This window comes from Populus euphratica, unplaced genomic scaffold, assembly GCF_000495115.2.
Source record: "Populus euphratica unplaced genomic scaffold, PopEup_1.0 scaffold1.1, whole genome shotgun sequence".
Classification (NCBI taxonomy): domain Eukaryota; kingdom Viridiplantae; phylum Streptophyta; class Magnoliopsida; order Malpighiales; family Salicaceae; genus Populus; species Populus euphratica.
Window position 1 is genome coordinate 4,950,839 of NW_011499845.1, and position 19,390 is coordinate 4,970,228.

General features: G+C 31.0%; 3 protein-coding genes across 3 annotated transcripts; all 3 read left to right on the forward strand.

Moving 5' to 3' along the window:
- Positions 1 to 4,209: 4,209 nt before the first annotated feature.
- Positions 4,210 to 5,253, forward strand: LOC105123446 (nudix hydrolase 1-like). Its single transcript, XM_011023049.1, has 2 exons — positions 4,210 to 4,705; positions 4,800 to 5,253. Exons 1-2 carry the CDS (start codon positions 4,561 to 4,563, stop codon positions 5,096 to 5,098), a joined length of 444 nt encoding a protein of 147 aa, XP_011021351.1. The 5' UTR covers positions 4,210 to 4,560; the 3' UTR covers positions 5,099 to 5,253.
- Positions 5,254 to 6,099: 846 nt separating this feature from the next.
- On the forward strand, positions 6,100 to 7,807 carry LOC105123454 (nudix hydrolase 1-like). The gene is made up of 2 exons (XM_011023060.1): positions 6,100 to 6,661; positions 7,431 to 7,807. The coding sequence occupies exons 1-2, from the start codon at positions 6,286 to 6,288 to the stop codon at positions 7,727 to 7,729; spliced, it is 675 nt and encodes a 224-aa protein (XP_011021362.1). The 5' UTR covers positions 6,100 to 6,285; the 3' UTR covers positions 7,730 to 7,807.
- A 4,984-nt stretch (positions 7,808 to 12,791) lies between these two features.
- LOC105123461 (protein MIZU-KUSSEI 1-like) lies at positions 12,792 to 13,864 on the forward strand. The gene has a single exon (XM_011023074.1). It carries the CDS (start codon positions 12,914 to 12,916, stop codon positions 13,700 to 13,702), a length of 789 nt encoding a protein of 262 aa, XP_011021376.1. The 5' UTR covers positions 12,792 to 12,913; the 3' UTR covers positions 13,703 to 13,864.
- Positions 13,865 to 19,390: the final 5,526 nt, after the last annotated feature.

Sequence of the window (19,390 nt, forward strand, 5' to 3'; positions counted from 1 at the left end):
AAAAACTTTTTTTAAAAAAAAGAGTTAGTCAAGTGAACCAGCCTTAAAACCTCTAAATTCGGTTCATTTTATAATATGGGCTTAGAACTAATTTGTTCGGGAGTTATCCTATTGATCTGATAAAACCAAAAGAAAATTAGATAACCATTAAAATACATGATTTTAGCTTTAAATAAAATTTTAAAATTATATTTTTTTAATATCAAGACTTTAATATGTTATATCAGTTTGGACATCATGATTTAATTCATCAAATTTATAATCTAAAACATGGATTTTACTAGATTTAAAAAAAAAATCAATCATTTTTTATTTTATAATATGATAATAAAAATAAATATTGATTAAATATCAAAATATTTATTTAATATTACAATAATCTTATAAAATTATACTAAACTGTTTATATAAACGATACACAAAAAATACTTTATATTTATATAAATGATTATTCATTTATTTAGTTAAATAATTGAATCTAAACTTCAATAATTATCAATTTATTTAGCATGTATACTCATTTTGTTTTAAAAAATAATCACAACATTGCACGGGTTAAGTGGCTAATCTCTACGTGAAATAAAAATGCGCTGCTGTTGCTGACCTTGCATACCAGTAAAGCCATCTTGACACATGGCATCCCATGGGTAACTTTTCTAAATTTTCTAGGAGCAATCCTATTGATGTTGTCTGTCACATCAAGGCTCAAGACCCAAAAGCAAATCATATGTTGCCAGCTTCCACTCTTTTATTTTGTTCCTTTATGCGCATTACAATATAAAAGTAACAAAAACAGTGTATTCATTTGGACAGACATTATAAAATTAGACCAAAAGAGTACATTTTAACATGAACCACGTAAGCAGCCCGAGATTAATCTAGAAGTGGGGTCCACTAGATTTATGATTCGCCGGGAACATTTCGTTCTCACCATAATATTCATGACTTCTACATCGGTCCTTGCATAATACGGATGTGATATGTTGGTTCTGGATTCTGGATTCTGGCTTCAGGCTTGCATGTAGAGCCGTTTTATACGACTCGCCCTTCCCCAGCAAGGCTAGTAGCTTCTCTTCACTAGCACTTTTTTTAAAAAAATTAATTCACCGACACAAAATTAGCATCGGACTGGTACAGATTTTTATTTTTATTTTTATTAAATTAATATAGATATTTAGATCATTTTACACGTATTATATATAATTTTATAAATATTAAAATTAATGATTATATAAATTTTTAATAGTTATTATATAACCAACTAAAAATTTAAATTTAAAACCATATAAAAAATAAATTTTTTAATCTCAAATTTTTATTATTTGAAGACCGCTTAAATGGTTAAGATTTTTATTCTTTAAACTCTCTTTTGCATCGAAATTACCAATCACTTGAAATGATTCCACAGACATTATCTATTATGTTCCTGGGAATCTAAGAAAATCAGAACATAATTATCTTGAAAAAGGGTGATGGGTGCGCATTGTTTTTACTTTTTACACGCTCGTTTGTCATTTATATGCGTGCGTGGTGACGTCATTAATGCAGTGAGAGAATATTCCAAAAGAATATGTGAACAATCCACGCAACATCAAATCGAATCTTATCGCGAAAAAAGTAGGGATGTTTGTATGACTCGGAAAGCACTGCCTTGCTACATTGAAAAAATTAGTAACGCTTCCAGTTCTTTACGTGGTCATCGTTAAATTACGAGCTCATATGTTGCGTGATTTATGTCGCATGGAGGAGCATATGTTTGTACTGTGATCCCTCTTTGTAATTTAGAGTTTGCTTGTTTCGTGTTTTTTTATAAAAAAATTGATTTTTATTTGATTTTTGATTTATTTTTTTAATATATTCATATCTATGATAATTTTTTAAAAATAAAAAAAATACCATTTTGATATATTTTTAATAAAAAAATAAAATAAAGAAAAATATTGCCGTTCGTTTAGATAGAGTAGAGTGACCTACATCTTGTTCTTGGGATCAATTTTCACCCAACGAAGGCAATCCCTCCCCACTGCGATTACACGGCAATCAGACCCCAGGTAAAAAAAAAACTCATTAGCGCACTGCCATCTAATGCAAGCGCAAGCTTAGAAGGTGTCTGATAGTATGGTTGGTATTGTGTTTTGCTATAATTATAATTTTAATTATTTAATAAATATTTAAAATACAGATTTAAAAGATAAATCTCATTAGAAATTAAGTTTATATCAAAATTACTTCTTTTCAATTTATTTTTGCCCGTCACTATGAAAAAAAAGAAAAACTCAAGGGCTCATCTAATTTCTTATTTGTTTTCTTCACTTTCCGCTCAAATAGAAGTATTTTGTTGGTAATTATCATTATTTTTGGACTACCAAGTAAATTCACCTAATAGTTTATATGGATAGTGTTAAGTGAATTAATTCATGGGTTGCAGTTTTATATATGTGAATAATATTATTTTTTAAAGTTGTGCAGTAAATTGATTTAACTTGTATTATAAATTCAAAAAATAATTTTAAAAAATAAATTAAATTTATTTGTACTGTAATTTTAATTTTATTTTTAATAATATTTTATCTAATTTTATTATATGCTTAAAAAATTATAGAAACTGTAGCTCTTGTTTGATAAATTTTATACATAATGAAATTGCAAATAGTTTAATAGAACAATAAAAAATATTTTATATAAAATATAATTTATTTCATGATATAATAGCAATAGTTAAATTTACAATATTTAAATTAAAAATCATAAATATTAATATATATATTTAAATTATTTTATAACCCCAAATTTAAAAACATTCTTAATCAAACACATTAAATTATTTTTTATTTAATTTCAATTTCAACCACAATTCTAACCAAACATATATTTTTTAAACTAACCTCAATTAAAAATTTTTTATAAAATATTTTTTAAAATTATAATCACAATATCAATTAAGTCAGTCCTGTTGATGGTGACATGGACGGTATTCTTTGTTACAGAGATATGCTTACCTTATTTAATAGGGATGTTTAAACATATACTAGTCAATCACCCCCTCTGCGCGGTGGTTCCTTTCCCCCCCCCACTATATTAAGAAAAATATAAATATACTTAAAATACAATAAAAAATAAAATCCAGAACTGTTGTAATAATATTTACTACAAATATAAGGTTTTACCGTGTTTATCTTCAATGTGATAGACAATGAACATAGACGTTCACTGTAAAATGGGTATGTGTTGTCTCTATAAATGAGGTTTCATCTTAATAAATATCTAGATTTTTAGAGATTTTTTTTTGTCGTGCATGCTGCATGCTAAATATAAAAGCTTTTCGTTCAGTTCTATTTTTTTATATTAAACTTGTGTTCAGCAATTAAAATAAAAAATAGCACAAATATCATTGTAATTATGTCGTGGTTGGAAAGTAATTTCTTTTAAAATAATATTTTTTTAAATAATATTTATTAAAATAAATTATTTCTTGATATTTAATAATATTATAAAAAATAAATTAAAAAAAACTTTTTAGTGTTTAGTTATATCATAAAAATAAATTAAAAATAAATTTTTAATATTTTTTAATTTTATTAAAATAACGAAAAGCAAATCTTACAAGTTAAAAATTCAAATAAGAATAAATTTTTTAAAAAATCTAATTTTATAAATGATCTCAAATAAAATAAATAACAATAAAAATAATAAAGATCAAATTTAATAGATAAAAATTTAAAAGATGATAAAATTAAAATAATAATAATAATTTTATAAATTATTTTAAATAAAATAAATTATGATGATCAAATTTGATAAATAAAAAAATTTAATTAAAAAAATAATATGATAAAAATAAATAAAAATTATAAAAGTAAAAAATATAAAAATAAAATTGAAAAAAATACTCAAAACAAAACATATAATAATAAAAAATTTAAAAACTAAGTTTAATATAATTAATAAATAATATGATATTTTTAGATTTTTTATAATTTTATAAAATAAACATGTTATAGGTATTTGATTAAGATAGGTTAGATGAACAAGAAGTAAATAAAAAAGACTTATTTTCATATAATTATTCTAAAAATAAAATTTTTCTTTCACCTTTACCTATTCACCAACATATATTTGCATGCCTTGTGTTTTGGAGGGAGAGGAAATAATATTATAGATATGACCTTGACCACATGGAATATGGTCCGAGCTCAGTGCTTGCGGCCCAAGCACAGATAAGCTTTACAAACAACAAAAGGAACCAGAAAAGAAAAGCAGAGAATACAAATCGCGGCATGCCACGCCACCAGGAAGCCAGATTTGCCCCGGCCAATCCCTCCCCACAAAAGAATTATATCGGCACTTCGACCCTATCTGAATGGCGTGGCTCAATCTCATTTGATAGATAATTAATCGACCATCCATTCCAGAAGCAGCATACCTCCCCTCTTTCCGGGGCGGGAAAAACTTAGAAAAAGCAACAATTGCGAGGTGGCCAAAACGGCTCCGCTGCCCTCCATTATAAAACTGAAAAAGGCGATTTCCATACCCTCTTTGACCAGTGACCACTACTAGAAAATGGAACAAAACACAGCGAAGCCACCGCCGCCTAGAGTGGCCGTGGTATTGTTCTTGTTGAAGGACGAATCCGTTTTGCTTGGGCGGCGCCGTTCCTCTGTCGGCGACTCCAAGTTCGCCCTCCCCGGTGGCCACCTAGAGTTCGGTGAGTAATAATAACAATAATAAAAAAAAGACCCCTAATTCTAGAACTTAAGTACTATAGCTGATTAAAAACCATCAATTTGTTTGCTCTTTAGGGGAAAGTTTCGAGGAGTGTGCGGCAAGGGAATTGAAGGAGGAAACGGGTCTGGAGATTAACAAAACGGAGCTCCTAACTGTTACAAATAATGTCTTTCTCGAGGAACCAAAGCCGTGCCACTATGTTACTGTTTTTCTTCGAGCAAACTTGGCCAATCCAGAGCAGGTGCCGCAAAATCTCGAGCCTGAGAAATGTTATGGTTGGGATTGGTATGCTTGGGATAATCTGCCAAACCCGTTGTTTTTGCCCCTGGAGAAGATGGTAAAAAGTGGGTTCAACCCATTTCCAGATCACTAGATTTCTTTCTGCTTATGTTTATTTATCCTGTTATAATTAGTCTTATGTTCATCATTTCAACCATTAAGAAGTCAGATTTTAGCAATTACAAGTATATGTACTGTTGATTGCTGGTGAATTTTGAGTTTAATTATAGCTGGGAATGAATTAACCCACCCGCCTCCTCTCTTTCCTTTTCTTCTTCTTTTTGATCGTATTAGTTTTATGTATGAATTGTATCCAAGTTGGATCATTAGATTTGAACCTGATTATTCAATTAAAATCTAATTCGCATTTTATTCATCTTATCCGTACAAATATTCTTAGGCCCAGCCTCTATTAAAATCCCCAAGGTGTTGGGCCATTCAGTTTATTGCCGGGAACTTACGTTGAAGTTTTCAATGCCAAGCTCTTGCATAGCCCAGATGTCCAAACTCTCAAAAGCCTCGTAAAGTCGAGTCCCGGGAATTGTATTGGGCTCAGGCCTTTATTAAATGCAATATATACCATTCCCATTGAAGAAAATGAAGAAAAAGCATTGAATGCAAGCATAGACTGACAGGGGCAACAGCTTGGCAGTCCTGCAGTGAAGATAACAGATTTGAGATTGTAGTAATAACAGATCTGAGATGGTAGTGGTGTAATGGTTTAAAGTGTTTTTTTTTTGTTTAAAAACATGTTAAAATAATTTTTTTATTTTTTAAAAATTATTTTTATATTAATATATTAAAACAATTTGAAAATATAAACAATTTATTTTATTTTATTTTAAATTCAAGAAAAAATAGTTTGTACCACGTCTGGGTGATTCGAAGTATTAAGAATACAATAATATTATTTATTAAAGTGTTTTTTATTTTTAATGCTAATATATTAAAATAATCTAAAAATATAATTTTAAAAAGAAAAATCAAAATTTAGCCAACTACAACGCCAAGTATCTACTGTACCAAACCAGGATTGAGTACAGTTTTGGTGAAAGCAACCTTGTAACCATCGGTTTTACACGTGATGATGTGATTTTTGCACGCAGTGGCCTAACTTTTGTCGCACAGTTTTTTCGGGTTTAAAGTTTTAAACATATGGCATAGCATGTTTTTCTTGAGAACAAAAAAATTATAGATTGCAGCACTGAAGCTCTTTTGCGCGTCGTTTATTTGAACACTTCTAATCTTTCGATTACTGGGAAACTTGGGCTAACAAATCAAATGGCCTCCATTTTCCATGGGCTGGGGGGTCAAAGATCCTTAACAACATCAAACAAGTTTCAGTTCCCATCTTGCAAAACCCTGTCAGCTGGTTCTGCACGATCCTTTTCTCAACTGTCTTCAATACTTCATCCTCCAACAAGCTTTGGTGACCGAAATATTTTCAAGAAACAAGTGAACGGAGAAAGCAAGAGGGTCGGTCATTCGAGACCTGTCATTTGCGGCGTGGAAAAGGAGGCTGGAAGTGTGGAGGCACCAGCGCCAAGAGTTGGGGTAGTGGTGTTCGTTTTGAAGGGAAAATCTGTGCTCTTGGGCCGGCGGCGCGCCACCATTTGCAACTCTGATTTCGCTCTCCCTGGTGGCCACCTCGAGTTTGGTTTGTCTTTCCATGAGTTGCAGATTTCTTTAAACTTGTCTTGTTGAATTTTGATTAATTGTTTTACTTCATATAAAATCATATGCTGTCACTTGAAAATAAATTAGATGACCAAGGAGAAAGATAAACTTTTTTTTAAAAAGAAAAAGAAAAAGAAAAAGGAAAATCTTATACTGGTTAAATTTTTTTAAAATATTTGTTTTTGCTTACCTACCCCAACTAGCTTTTTTTTTTTCTTTTTTTTTTCCTCACCTACCCCGAATGGGGTTCGTGTTTGCGAGAGCAGATTGGATGCAATATGAAGGCATTCGCATTTCATGTTTGTTAAAAAATAGCTTGATCCTATAGATCGTACGTGCCGTGTGTGCCATAATTAAAGGGTGGCACACGCAAGACAAAATTTGAAGGGGAAAAAAAAACGAAAAGATAGAAAAGACGATTGAAGGGGAAATTTTTTAATTTCTTTTAATATCATAAAACATTAAATTGAATCATTATCTTTTTTATCTGTCATTTATCTTGCTAAATTGATGGCTGAAAATAAATACATGGGCAAATTATAGGGTTATGTCATCAAAAACTAGCAAGTTAATTCACAAATAGTCAGTGTAAATCACCCTGTTAGCTCATCTTTTGGGTCATATGGAAATACTTTTAGTATTTCATACTGCAATCGACCCACAAATCTATTTTCTTTTAGAATATCAATGCTTGGAAATCTTTAGTAATTAATAGAATCGTTTACACTACGAATTCGTATGGTTTTCAGGTGAGAGCTTTGAAGCTTGTGCTGCAAGAGAAGTGAAGGAGGAAACAGGTCTGGACATTGACAACATAGAGGTCCTTAAAGTAACCAACAACCTGTTCCATGAGGGAGCAAAGCCATCCCATTATATTATGATCCTTTTGCGAGCAGTCCTGGCCAATCCTAACCAGCTGCCTCAAAATCTCGAGCCTGACAAGTGTGATGGCTGGGATTGGTACGAGTGGGACAGCCTCCCAACGCCATTGTTTTGGCCATTAGAGAAGCTGTTGCAAGATGGCTTCCATCCATTTCTGAACGTGTAGTTGCTGCTAGAGGCTTTCTGCTTGCTGTATATTTTTTACTTTCTCAAATGATTGGCTAAGAGATCAAGACTTGAATCAGTCATCGCGTATTAATGCTGGATTTGTCTCCTTTCTCATACTGGGAAAAACTAAGTTTCAATTTCTATTAATGCCACATCTTACTTGGTTCGGTTCTTCTCACTATACATAATGTTTAATCAGCTTTGGTAGACAGGATTTAATTCAAAGATGGGAACCAAATTAACCTTCTGGGATCAATCTCACTATGCATTCATTCCAGACAATCCTCTGATGAACAAATCAACAAGCAAGTCAACTTGATCCCAAGCAGTTTTCGCCTCAGGCCACTAATATGAGCAGCAGTGTTCAAGGGAGGGTGATAATTAAATGGAACATGGAAATGGTGGGTTGCCAGATTACGGCAAACTAAGTTTGTCCCGCCGTGGTTGATTACTCGCACAGACCAACACGTAAAATTCCAACACCAGGCAGCACGAGTTTTGAAAGGTCTCTCTTCCTGATAAATTGAGTGGTCCTTCATGATGCAGAGAGTTTTCCTTTTCATGGTTATCATAACTTTAAGCCATGCTCAGGTTTTCTTTCATTAGTTGTTGTTCTATTGAAGCCGCTAGCGAAGCCTGAAGCTGTGAAAATCCAAAATTGTTCGAGTGAACTATTATCCAGTCCCCTCCTCTAAACTAAATAATTAGCTAACCCCTTTCTATTTAAAACCTCACGCTGTGTCTCTATATTATTACATTCCCTTGTAATTTAGTCCTTATGTTACTTACTTGTTATAATATAATTGTTTTTTCCCCTAGAATACCCCCCTTTTTTCGAGCAAGTTTTTCCAAACCTACCCACTACAAATAAAACTAGAAGGGCATTTTGAAAGGGTGGCATGGGAGTTTTGAAAAAAGATTGACGATCACTTTCAATCAATGACTGATTTGTGATCTTCGAAATAAAAAATACCAGCATGGTAGATTATAAAAAAATACAGGGACTCAATTAAAATTTGCTCCAAATTATTCAAGGGAGCACGGGCACGCAGGCTAAACCACCAGTGGGATAGCATCTCACCAGTTTACTACACAAGTAGTCGTTCAGTTCTTACCACAACTCCATCTGAATTTGGTACTGATCCATATAGAATATTTGATCATAAAAAGTCAAGAACTATCCAATCAGAATGAACTATGGACATTTATCTCAGTAGCGTTTTGGTGGTTTAGCTATTTCTTTCACTTAAGTCCATCTTGTGGCGACCAAACCCTCCTTTTTTTCAGTTTTATTCCATGATGAGGTCCTTTTTCGAGCGATAGCTCGATAGTTGTCAAAGGAAATTGTGACTAGGTATCTAAATCTGGACCACATTAAAGTTGTTGGGTTATAGATCATAGTTAGCTGATCCGTGGTTTGGTCGGCACCATGGAATCAAACAAAAGAGAAGGTTAGATTTTGCTATATGAAACCATGAATTTGAAGGTTCAAGACTAAGGTTGTTTTTTATTTATTTTATTTAAAAAAAAACAGAAGATTCGAGGTCTAATGTTATCTATCCAGTAAAAAAATAAATAATCAAGGCACAGGCATCTGGCTCTGCAACATGTTTCATGTGGATGATCAGTAGACTAATAATGCAAACTGAGAATTTATCAAGATTGGACTTTGGAGATACTGTCCATCACATGTAGAACATATAATTCAAGCAAGTCAGACAAAATTCTCAAATGTCTTTATGCAGCACCTAGGGATCCTTTCTTTTTACTCCCTAAAATTCAACACAGGAAGATAATCATGGAAGCCACCCTATCCGTCCATCACATCCTTTTCTATTATAAATACTGATTACGTTAACTGTGATTTGATGCCGCTTAGATTAAAAAAAAAATAATGGGGTAAAAAAATAAAAAATGAAACTTTTAAATTTATTTTTTTAAAAATTCTAATTAAAAATTAAAAATTCTATAAAAACTATTTTTGTCAATAAATTAATGAGTCTATTCAATACGTCTAGTTGTAGATCAAATAATTTTTTTCAGCATAAAAAAATTAATATATAGATATTATTGATATGTTTTCTTATATCAAGTAAAATATATAACCATGAATTCTTATATCAAGTAAAATATATAAGCACGGATCATTAAATTGATGCTTTTATGTGATAAAATATAATAAAAATAATATATATTAATAAAATATATAAAATCTCAAGTTAATTAAATGCAAGCCTAACAAAATAAAAAAGTAAAATTCATAGCTAAATAAAATATTAAGTGATAAAATTAAATCAAAAAATCAATAAAAAATATTAATTAAAAGAATTACAACTAAATTCATTATAGAAATCAACTAAAATTAAATATTTTAAAAAAATTTAAATGAAATTAAATATTTAGGGGTTATAGAAATCAACTAAAATTAAATATTAAAAAAAATTAAATGAAATTAAATATTTAAAGATGTAATTAAATAAAATTAAAAAATTAAAACTATAGTTCGTACCAAACTTGTCATCAAAATTCAAAATGATGAAACGGAAGAAAAACAAATAAATCTAGCTCTTGGTGATGACCGGATCACTTTGGCAACGATCCTTAATAATGCAAGCTCCTGGAGAGTGGACTAATAATCATCACCATCATGTGAAGGTTCTTGGTGGATTGCTTTTGGATCTTATCATGAAGTCTGTGCGTATAAAGCTGAACCTGTGATTTATTTATGTTACCTTCCGTCTCCAGTATTCTCCAATTCTCTACAGAACACATGTGAGCTATCATTGACTCATCTGCAGTTTTGCAGATAATGTAGACTTAAACCTTCCAGATTATCTAATCTTTTTCTTAAAAAGAAAAGGAAAAGTATAGGCTGAACTGGTAGAACAACGCTCTTCCAAAAATGGAAATCAGAGTTCTGACATTGTTGTTTCATTGGTTTCCAGACTTGCAAAATCAAACGTGTTTGGTGATATATAGGTGCAACTGAAAGTGATTTTTCAAAATATTCCTGGATTGGAGAATATTTTTAATATTGATTTTTTTAAAAAAAATTATGTTCTTATTATCTTTATATTGGAGTTATTTAAAAATACGTGGTAAACATGAATTTAACTGAAAAGCACTTATTTAGCATTGAAAACATATAATGTCGAAGCAATATTGCCAGGGTGAGTAAATTAACCAGCTATCTGAAATATTCCTTCAAATTAACTTGAATTTTTGTTTATTTGAATGATCTACTGAGTTTTTTTTTATAATTTTAATTGTTTTTTTAAAATAATTTTGTTTTTTTTTAATACAAACATGAACCAAACTAAACTGAAAAAGTCCACTGTGAATTAAAAACGCATTTACCTGCACAAAGTAATAGAACTGAAAAACTCAGAAATTAAATTAAATATTTTCAACGAGGTTGAATTTTTGACCTTTTGAACCGCTGATCACCTTATCCCTGAATATGGCTGCACATGTCAGTACTTCTTGGTTTTATAGGCAGTATTCGAGAGAATCAGCGTAGGAAGATCATAGGCTTTATGACACCTTAGAAACACTTGTTACATCGAGTCATTGGGATAATAATCATTCCCGCGGCACGAAAAGTAAGAGTTCTCTTGGATTCTAACTTAATAATAATAATAATAATAAATATTCTGTAAAAAAATATTTTTAAAATAAACAGTATAAAAAGTAGCTTAAAACATGTATGATAATTGCTTTGACAATATGTGATGATTATTGCTTTGATACTGTGTGAGAGAGGAAAGAATGACAATATGTGAATATGTGATGATTGTTGCTTTGATACTGTGTGAGAGAGGAAAGAAAAGAAAACAGAAATGAAAAAAAATAGAGATATCAGAACTTTAATAATAATAATATGATATTATTAAAAAATATTTGATAATATAATTTTTTTTATTGATGATTAAAGTAGGTAATTTTTTATTGGTGATTAAAGTAGGTTGCGTTAGGGTTCTAAAAAAAAGAGTCAATGTTTTTTTTTATAATTTAAGAGATCCATTCCGTTTACTATTTATAATATTTTTTGATATTATTAAATTTATTTTATTAAAATATTTTTAATAACACTAATAATGTCATCATCATAGTTTTGATATGCTTCTAATATTATTTTTTTTTGTTTTCTCTCCTCTCCTATAATTTGTGAAGAAATAAAATAAAATAAAATAAAATAACTCAAAAAACAGTAAAAGCACATAAAAAATGTCGGGGTTTGTTTTTTTTGATAATTTGTATGGTTTATTTCAATTATTGTTGATGATTTTTTTTAATATTATTAAATTTATTTCATTAAAATCTTTTCAATGATAACAGTAGTATTTACATTAAAATTTTAATATGCATATGAGGTTTTTCTTCTTTTTTTCTTTTTCTGTTCTTTCTATTTATTTTTTTATTAAATTTTATGTCCATAAGTTTTAGCATTTAATAGGATAGCATATAACAATTATAACTCACGAATCATAAATATCTTCTATAACTCTATAAATCGTCTTATTTACATGAATCTTTTTTTAAACTGGGTTATTTTATCTATTTTTTTTTTACTATTCTATAATCCGTTGCTGGCTCTCATGAGTACAAGGGCACCGTGCTTTGGAGCGAGTTGTGGAAGGATGAAAGCACTACAAGCCCACATGGTTGGGACCTGGGATGGCCATGGTGGGTACGGTTGGTGTCGCTTTACCTTGTCCTTAAAACTGTTTCCAATGCAAGTCAGAGTAATCAGTCAAGCGACTCAAGCCTCTCTCTCTTTCTATCCCACACCCCCGCCTTATCTCTAGCTTCAACATCCACGCATTGAAGAAGTAACACCACCCATCGTCTACATCAGGCTCCACTGTCCCCCCACCAATTTAAAAAATCTCCTCTCATGTCTATTTCCACCTTCCTTTCCTCACTGTTCTTGTCTCCATTCTCTTCCAATTCTAGTTAGGTGGGGCTGTTCACCTTCCTTTTTGTCAGGATTCTCTTCTCTAGTCCCTCTTAGTCCCACAAGGCTGACAAAAATAAAGAAATAGAAGTAAACAATAAGAGAACTCACCCTACGTAACCACTAGATAAAAGCAAATATGCTAAAATCTGTTCTCTATCATTTTATCTTTACCTCTTTCTCTCCATAGTATTCTTCCGTTGTTCTTTAGCTTTTCTTTCTCATATGAAGACAATAATGGCCAAGAATCCTCATGACTCTTCTTTCTCTTTCTCCAGGAGATACTTCAACAGGGGAAAGAAAGTTGTTGAGGATGAAGAAGATGATGATGAGGAAATCCTGACTTTCAACTCCTTCTCACATTGTTCGGAAGAGTTCAAAGATGATCAGGAGCTTAGAATCACATTGCCTGCTGGTGCAATTCAACCTGCTCCAAGGAAAAAAACCCTTCCGATTGTGGCAGTTTCTAAGCTCAGATCAGCTCTTACTGTTTTGAGTAAGGGCCGGTCAGGCTATCACTCAGGTACCAGAGTGATAGGTACCCTTTTCGGGTATCGTCGTGGACATGTTCATTTTTCATTTCAAGAAGATGCAAAACAGAATCCAGCTTTCTTGATTGAGCTTGCAACACCAACAAGTATACTAGTCCGAGAAATGGCTTCTGGGTTAGTTAGAATTGCACTAGAGTGTGAAAAGAAGGCAGGTAAAAAGGCAGGGAAGTTGCTAGAGGAGCCTTTATGGAGGACTTACTGTAATGGTAAGAAATGTGGGTATGCAACGAGACGTGAATGCAGGCCTGAAGATTGGAAAGTCTTGAAAGCTGTGGAGCCAGTTTCAATGGGAGCTGGTGTTTTACCAGGGAATGGGGCAGCAGGGTCCGAAACAGGGGAGATCATGTACATGAGAGCCAGGTATGAGAGAGTTGTGGGTTCAAAAGATTCAGAGGCATTTTACATGATGAATCCTGATGGGCCTGGAGGTCCTGAACTTAGTATTTATTTGCTTAGAGTTTGACGAGGCCGTGTGCCATGTTGGACGTAATTAGTATCAGGCTATCAGCATCTACTTGATAGCTGCCTTGTGCTCTCTCTCTCGTTTTAATTTATAAATATCAGCAAAAAAAAGAACGGTTCTCGCATTCTAGCTAGTCTCTGCTCTCTCTCTTTTTTTTTCTTGCAGTTATTTACTACATTTTGGGAAGGGGAACTGTGGAATCGAGAGTTACAATTTTTGTTTTGTTTTACATAAACTAGTTAATTTATAATTTTTCATTCGGAGGTTTTACATGTGGTGCCTGTATCATGCTTTTGAAATCCTAGGGAATGAGAGCAAGGTGGTGGCATGACAGGAGCTGCTAAGTATATCTACGCATAGATATTTTGTCTCTTCTTGAACTTTTTTGTGGTGGCGGAAACAAGATGCAAATGAAGGCTATGTTTTTCCCACTTTTAAACTAAGACCATTCCAAAGCTAGCCCTTTTGGATGACATCTAAGTTCACCTGTGGGATGTCACATCTAATTTATTTCGTTCGCTATTAATGCAAGACATAAGGTAATATCGGTAGGTTATATTCGATACAACTAAGGGTGAAGTTTTGAAATTGCAACTCCATGTCCTGTTTCTTTAGCCAAACGGAAAACGACGCCCAAAAAAAGGGGTGGGGAGAGCTTGAACAAATCAGAATCGGAGAATCGGTGTTCTGGTGTGCCCGATTTTGAATTAAAATATCATGCTTGCTTGGGATTGGATCAATAACTTAGAAAGCAAAGGTCTTGCATACAAATTTCTGACCCATACACGTAAAAGTCTCCATCTCGTAGTTTCGCTTCACATTTGCAAAACATTTCTCGTCGCCATGGGCGCTGCAACATATTCTGAAACAGCTACTGCAAGAATTGACTGTTTGCTTTGCATTGCTCGCGACTCCCTTTTAATCCTATCAAACATACATCACTAATTTGCTCTCTCTCTCTCTCTCTCTCTCTCAAATTCACAGGAGCGCAATCCAAGATACACAAGTCAATGAAAAGCCTTCCTTCAAATCTATTGGCTTGTGAATTTTGAGCCATGCTAGCTCGAGACTCATTGAGAGAATAGAGTAGCATATTTGTATCCACGTATTCATAGGTCGTGTTTTTTAAGGAGGACTTCCAACGTAATAACAACAGATATCTTTATTTCACCCAATGTAATGTGATTTATTGGTATATAATTTTTTTAAAAATAAAAATATATTTAAATATTTTTTTAATTTTTGATATTAAAATTATAAAAAGCCATCTAAAAAATCAAAATAGAATAAACCACGAAAATAAACAGCTGAAATCAATAACAAACCAAAGCACTTACAGTGAAAAAATGCCTGGAATTGTGGAAATGTAGAAAAGTTTGTCCAGCTCGCTAGAACTGGTTTTCCTAGCCGGCTATTTGTTCAATTTAAGTTGGTATTTTTTTTTCAAAGAAAAAAATTGATTTTTTGAAACATTGTACAATTTCAAATTCTCTTCTCCATATTTAAAAACAGCAAATAAAACTTTAGAGAGTCGATACGATGTTTAAGAATATATATGGTTCTAAAGAACGCTTAATTCTTAGAGAGTTAATTTGATGGTAAGAAAGTATGATTTATTTTTATTTTTTTAATTGAAATATAGAAATAGGCATTTAAGAGATTGATACTATAAACCATTAAAAAAAATTATAATGTTTTTAAAATTTTAATCAATGTATAAACTAATCCAAAAATAGTCATTACAGCGGGGGGGAAAAACAGTCAAGAAAGAGCTTGGACATGGATCTTGTTAAGCCCAGAGATACTTGGAAACTTAGAATGAAGCCCTTATGTCACGGCTTATATGACATCTTTTCCGATTGTTTGGGCCTTAGACTTTAGAGTCTATCCAGATTACAACAGTGTGGGCTTTAGGTCCAGAAGCCTTTCTTTTATCGGGTTAATAAGCAATTTAATATGTCATGTCAGCATATTGACGCTACAAGTTCATTATAGCTGTAAATTTTTTATATATATATATATTGATCTTGATGAACTAGCAAAAACTTCTAGTTAGCTAAAAAAACCAAGAATCAAATCTCTCTCTGTGCTGGTTTTCATAACTCCACTCAGCCTCGGCTATGTATGTTGCATTATGTATCAACCACGTTTAACAATAAGATATTTTGTTACGAGTGAAATCATTTTAACTATACGATGATTTACTATAAATACTTTCCATAAAAAATTAATTAAGAAATAGAACTATTAAGAAATAGAAATTACTTAAAAAAAAACAACTAAATGAATCGCATGAAAAATGGATTCTGTCTTTGAAAAACACTTAAATATAATAAAAAAACAATTAACAAAAAGATAAACAACGATCAAAACATTATATGCTTTTTATATAAAGTAAATAGAACTATTAAAAAATTTAATTAAGATTGATTCAAGTTGGAAATTAATATATTTAAAATAAAATAACTGAGTTTAGTTAATTTTAAAATACATAAGGTTATTAACTATATAATTAAATTTTAGCTAATTATCATTATAAAATAAAAAAGGTCAAGGTTAGTTAATTTAAAAATATTCAAAGTTATTTTTAAAAATAAAATAAGCAGCCTTTAATCTTTAAGAAATAATCTCTCTTGATTTTTTAAATGAAAATTAATATACTTAAAGAGTACTTTTTTTTTAATAAAAATTACCTTCCACTCAAAAACATTGAGCAATTGATTTTTAAAATACTTATCAAATAATTTTTTTGACGTGTTACTCTAAAGCAAAACGGTGAAAGCTAGAAAAACGAGAAATTAATTAGGTTCCAAGACCAAGTTTTGATCATATCAACTGCATTTTTTTCTAAACAATGCCTTAGTTTATCAATTATATTTTTATTTGATTTATTTTTATCAATTATTACATATGTGAATTTCTTGCACATAAATTTAACTGATAATAATGTTTTTGTTGAAAAAAAAAAAAGCAAACAATTCCTGCGGAAGCTAGAACCAATATAGCAAAACACCAATTAGCTCGTTGTAATTGTCAATTCCCAATAAAATTAGTTTTTTATTTTAAAAGTATTTTTTAAAAAATTAATTTTTTTTATTTTAAATTAATATATTTTTAATGTTTTTAAATTATTTTGATTTGTAGATGTAAAAAATAATTTTTTAAAAATAAAAAATATTATTGACATGTATTTTAATACTCAAAATTATTTAAAAAACAATCACAATCATACTTTCAAAGAGATTGAAGTTTATGTGTTTTAAAAGTATTTTTAGAGAAATTTAATTTTTTTTATTTTTTTTAAATATGTTTATAGTGTTTTCAAATTATTTTGATGTGTTGATATTAAAAATAATTTTTAAAAAATAAAAAAATATTAATATATATTTTAATACAAAAAATATTTTAAAAACAACCACGCACTAATTAAATCAATTTCAAAGTCCTTCCGAATATTTGTTAGATGTGTCTTCCCGTAGCCATGCATTAGCATTACCACTTTGGCCTTTTGGAGAATATAAAAAATAATAATTATTTTTTTCACGGAGGGAATAAAAAAAGGTGTTAACGTGAAAATCACAATTGTTTTTCTTGCTGACTGTTGAAAAAGAGCTCACTAGTTGTTCCCTTTTTTTCCCAGGGTGTTGGTCCAGCGCACCCTCACATGGCGAGATTAGTGTCAGCCATTTTTCAAGGCATTTGTGTTTGCCCCCCCCCCCCAAATATATTTACAGAAAAAAAGAATTTGTTGGGTTCTTGCACGTATTTACATTTAATTATATTTTTCAAAAATATTACTGATTAAGCAAACCCTTACCTACCTCCCATGACGATCTTCGAGAGCCTTTTGTCCGAAATAACTTTTCGCTTGTTTTTGCTAAAATAAAAAAGAATTAATTTTTATATCACCAGAAAGAAATCTTTAAGGAATATGTATCAGCGGGGAATCACGGATAGGCAGCCAAACTTTGATATAAAAAACTAGTTCAAAAATACCCTAACTATTAGAAATTAAAAAGAAGCGCAATTCATTATTAATTTATAATTAGTACATGTTATCTAAATTTAAAAATAAAGCAATACATGAATAAATATCAAATGATCATCTTAACCTTGTTGTTTAAATTTTGAAATGAAGTTCAAGAATAATTTTGTATAATTCTTTAACACTTGTTCTTAAATAAATACCCTTTAAACTCAAAATTAACTTATATACATCTATTACTATATTATGTTTAATCTTATCAATTTAATGAAGATAGTGACATTGTTGAAGAAATACACATTATATCAATAAAAAAGGAAAAAAATTGAAATTGTTAGGAGAAGTGTTGTTAGATTATGTGTCTCTCTAACTTGAGAATTCATTACTTCTAAAGTGTAATCCCCCTAACTACAAAGTAGTTGTTATGGGACTCAAAGCAAATATACTTTTAGGACTAGTACTATAAAGACATCATAAATCTTAGATAGAAAAACAAAAGACTCTTCCAACAACCAAGTTCAGAATCTAACATCCAGTTGAGTTTTAAACTCCATGTTACAAACATGTGGTTAGGACTTCAGCATGGCGTTGTTTTAAAATTGTTCTTTCAGAAAAGCTGTCAATCTTTTAATCAAATGTTTTACATGTGTATATGTTAAATACTTTAGCCGTATGTTGTTTGTTAGACAAAGCTTTAGCACAGATGGCTCGCCAAACTTTTTATTTATTTATTTATTTGGATCTCAAATTAAATTCTCTTAGTATTGTAATCAAATCCTTAAATTAATTTTTTTATTAATTGATTTAAATAACTATTTCAATCCAAGATCACTTAACCTAACGAACTATCAAGCATTCATGTTTTTTGATTTATTGGGATGTTCAAAAGATTTTGAACTGCACAACATGGACAATCCATTCTCATTTCATTACAACTAGCTACATCTAGGAGAACTCTAACCTTACTCTATTCAAGAAAGCTACCAAAGCCATAATACATGATTATATCAATTGCTAAACGGAAATAAAATAAAAAGTGCAGGTAACCATGCGATGTTCCTTTAAAATTAATTTATTTTTTTATCCTTTTTCTTTGTTACGTTTTGTCTTCACAACTTAAGAAAGCAAAAGATGTTTGTTCCCACAACCCAAATTGCGAAATGACTTTGCTTGTAAAAGCTGTAATTAACCAGCACGTGTATCTTATAACAACTGTCCAAAGCGAAGCCAGTAGCGTTTACCCACTGCAAGTTGATAGGGTTTCATTTAATAATATTCTTTAATTTTTCGAATATATAGTATAATTAACTTAGGTTCAGTCAATGTAGTGTAATCGAGCTAGAGGTGTAGCATGTGCAGTCAACGTTGAAAATTTACATACAACTGGAGACAGGGGAACTTATGTCGCCATTGCGGATGCTCGTGACAAGAATGGAATCGCCATCTCACAGACAACTCGGCACATCGTTTGGCTTTTATTCTCCAAAATCCATGATTGTGATGATCCTCAATTTCAATATATAGGGGCTAATGCCAGCTCCGGCCTTCTTATAAACAGGTTGCCGTACAAAAACCCCATGTGAGGAAGGGAAATCGAGTTCATATTTTACCACAAATCACTCATGCTGTTCACGACTAATTTACTAGCCAGTACCAAAAAAATCTGGCTGTGACCAGGTTTGCATCACCACACTAGGGTAATA

Bases quoted from the DNA above. Each gene is read 5' to 3' on its own strand.
- LOC105123446 (XM_011023049.1), top strand. From the start codon at position 4,561: ATGGAACAAAACACAGCGAAGCCACCGCCGCCTAGAGTGGCCGTGGTA. The intron at 4,706-4,799 runs GTGAGTAATAAT...TTTGCTCTTTAG, and splicing joins CGGTGGCCACCTAGAGTTCG to GGGAAAGTTTCGAGGAGTGT.
- LOC105123454 (XM_011023060.1), top strand. From the start codon at position 6,286: ATGGCCTCCATTTTCCATGGGCTGGGGGGTCAAAGATCCTTAACAACA. The intron at 6,662-7,430 runs GTTTGTCTTTCC...TATGGTTTTCAG, and splicing joins TGGTGGCCACCTCGAGTTTG to GTGAGAGCTTTGAAGCTTGT.
- LOC105123461 (XM_011023074.1), top strand. From the start codon at position 12,914: ATGAAGACAATAATGGCCAAGAATCCTCATGACTCTTCTTTCTCTTTC.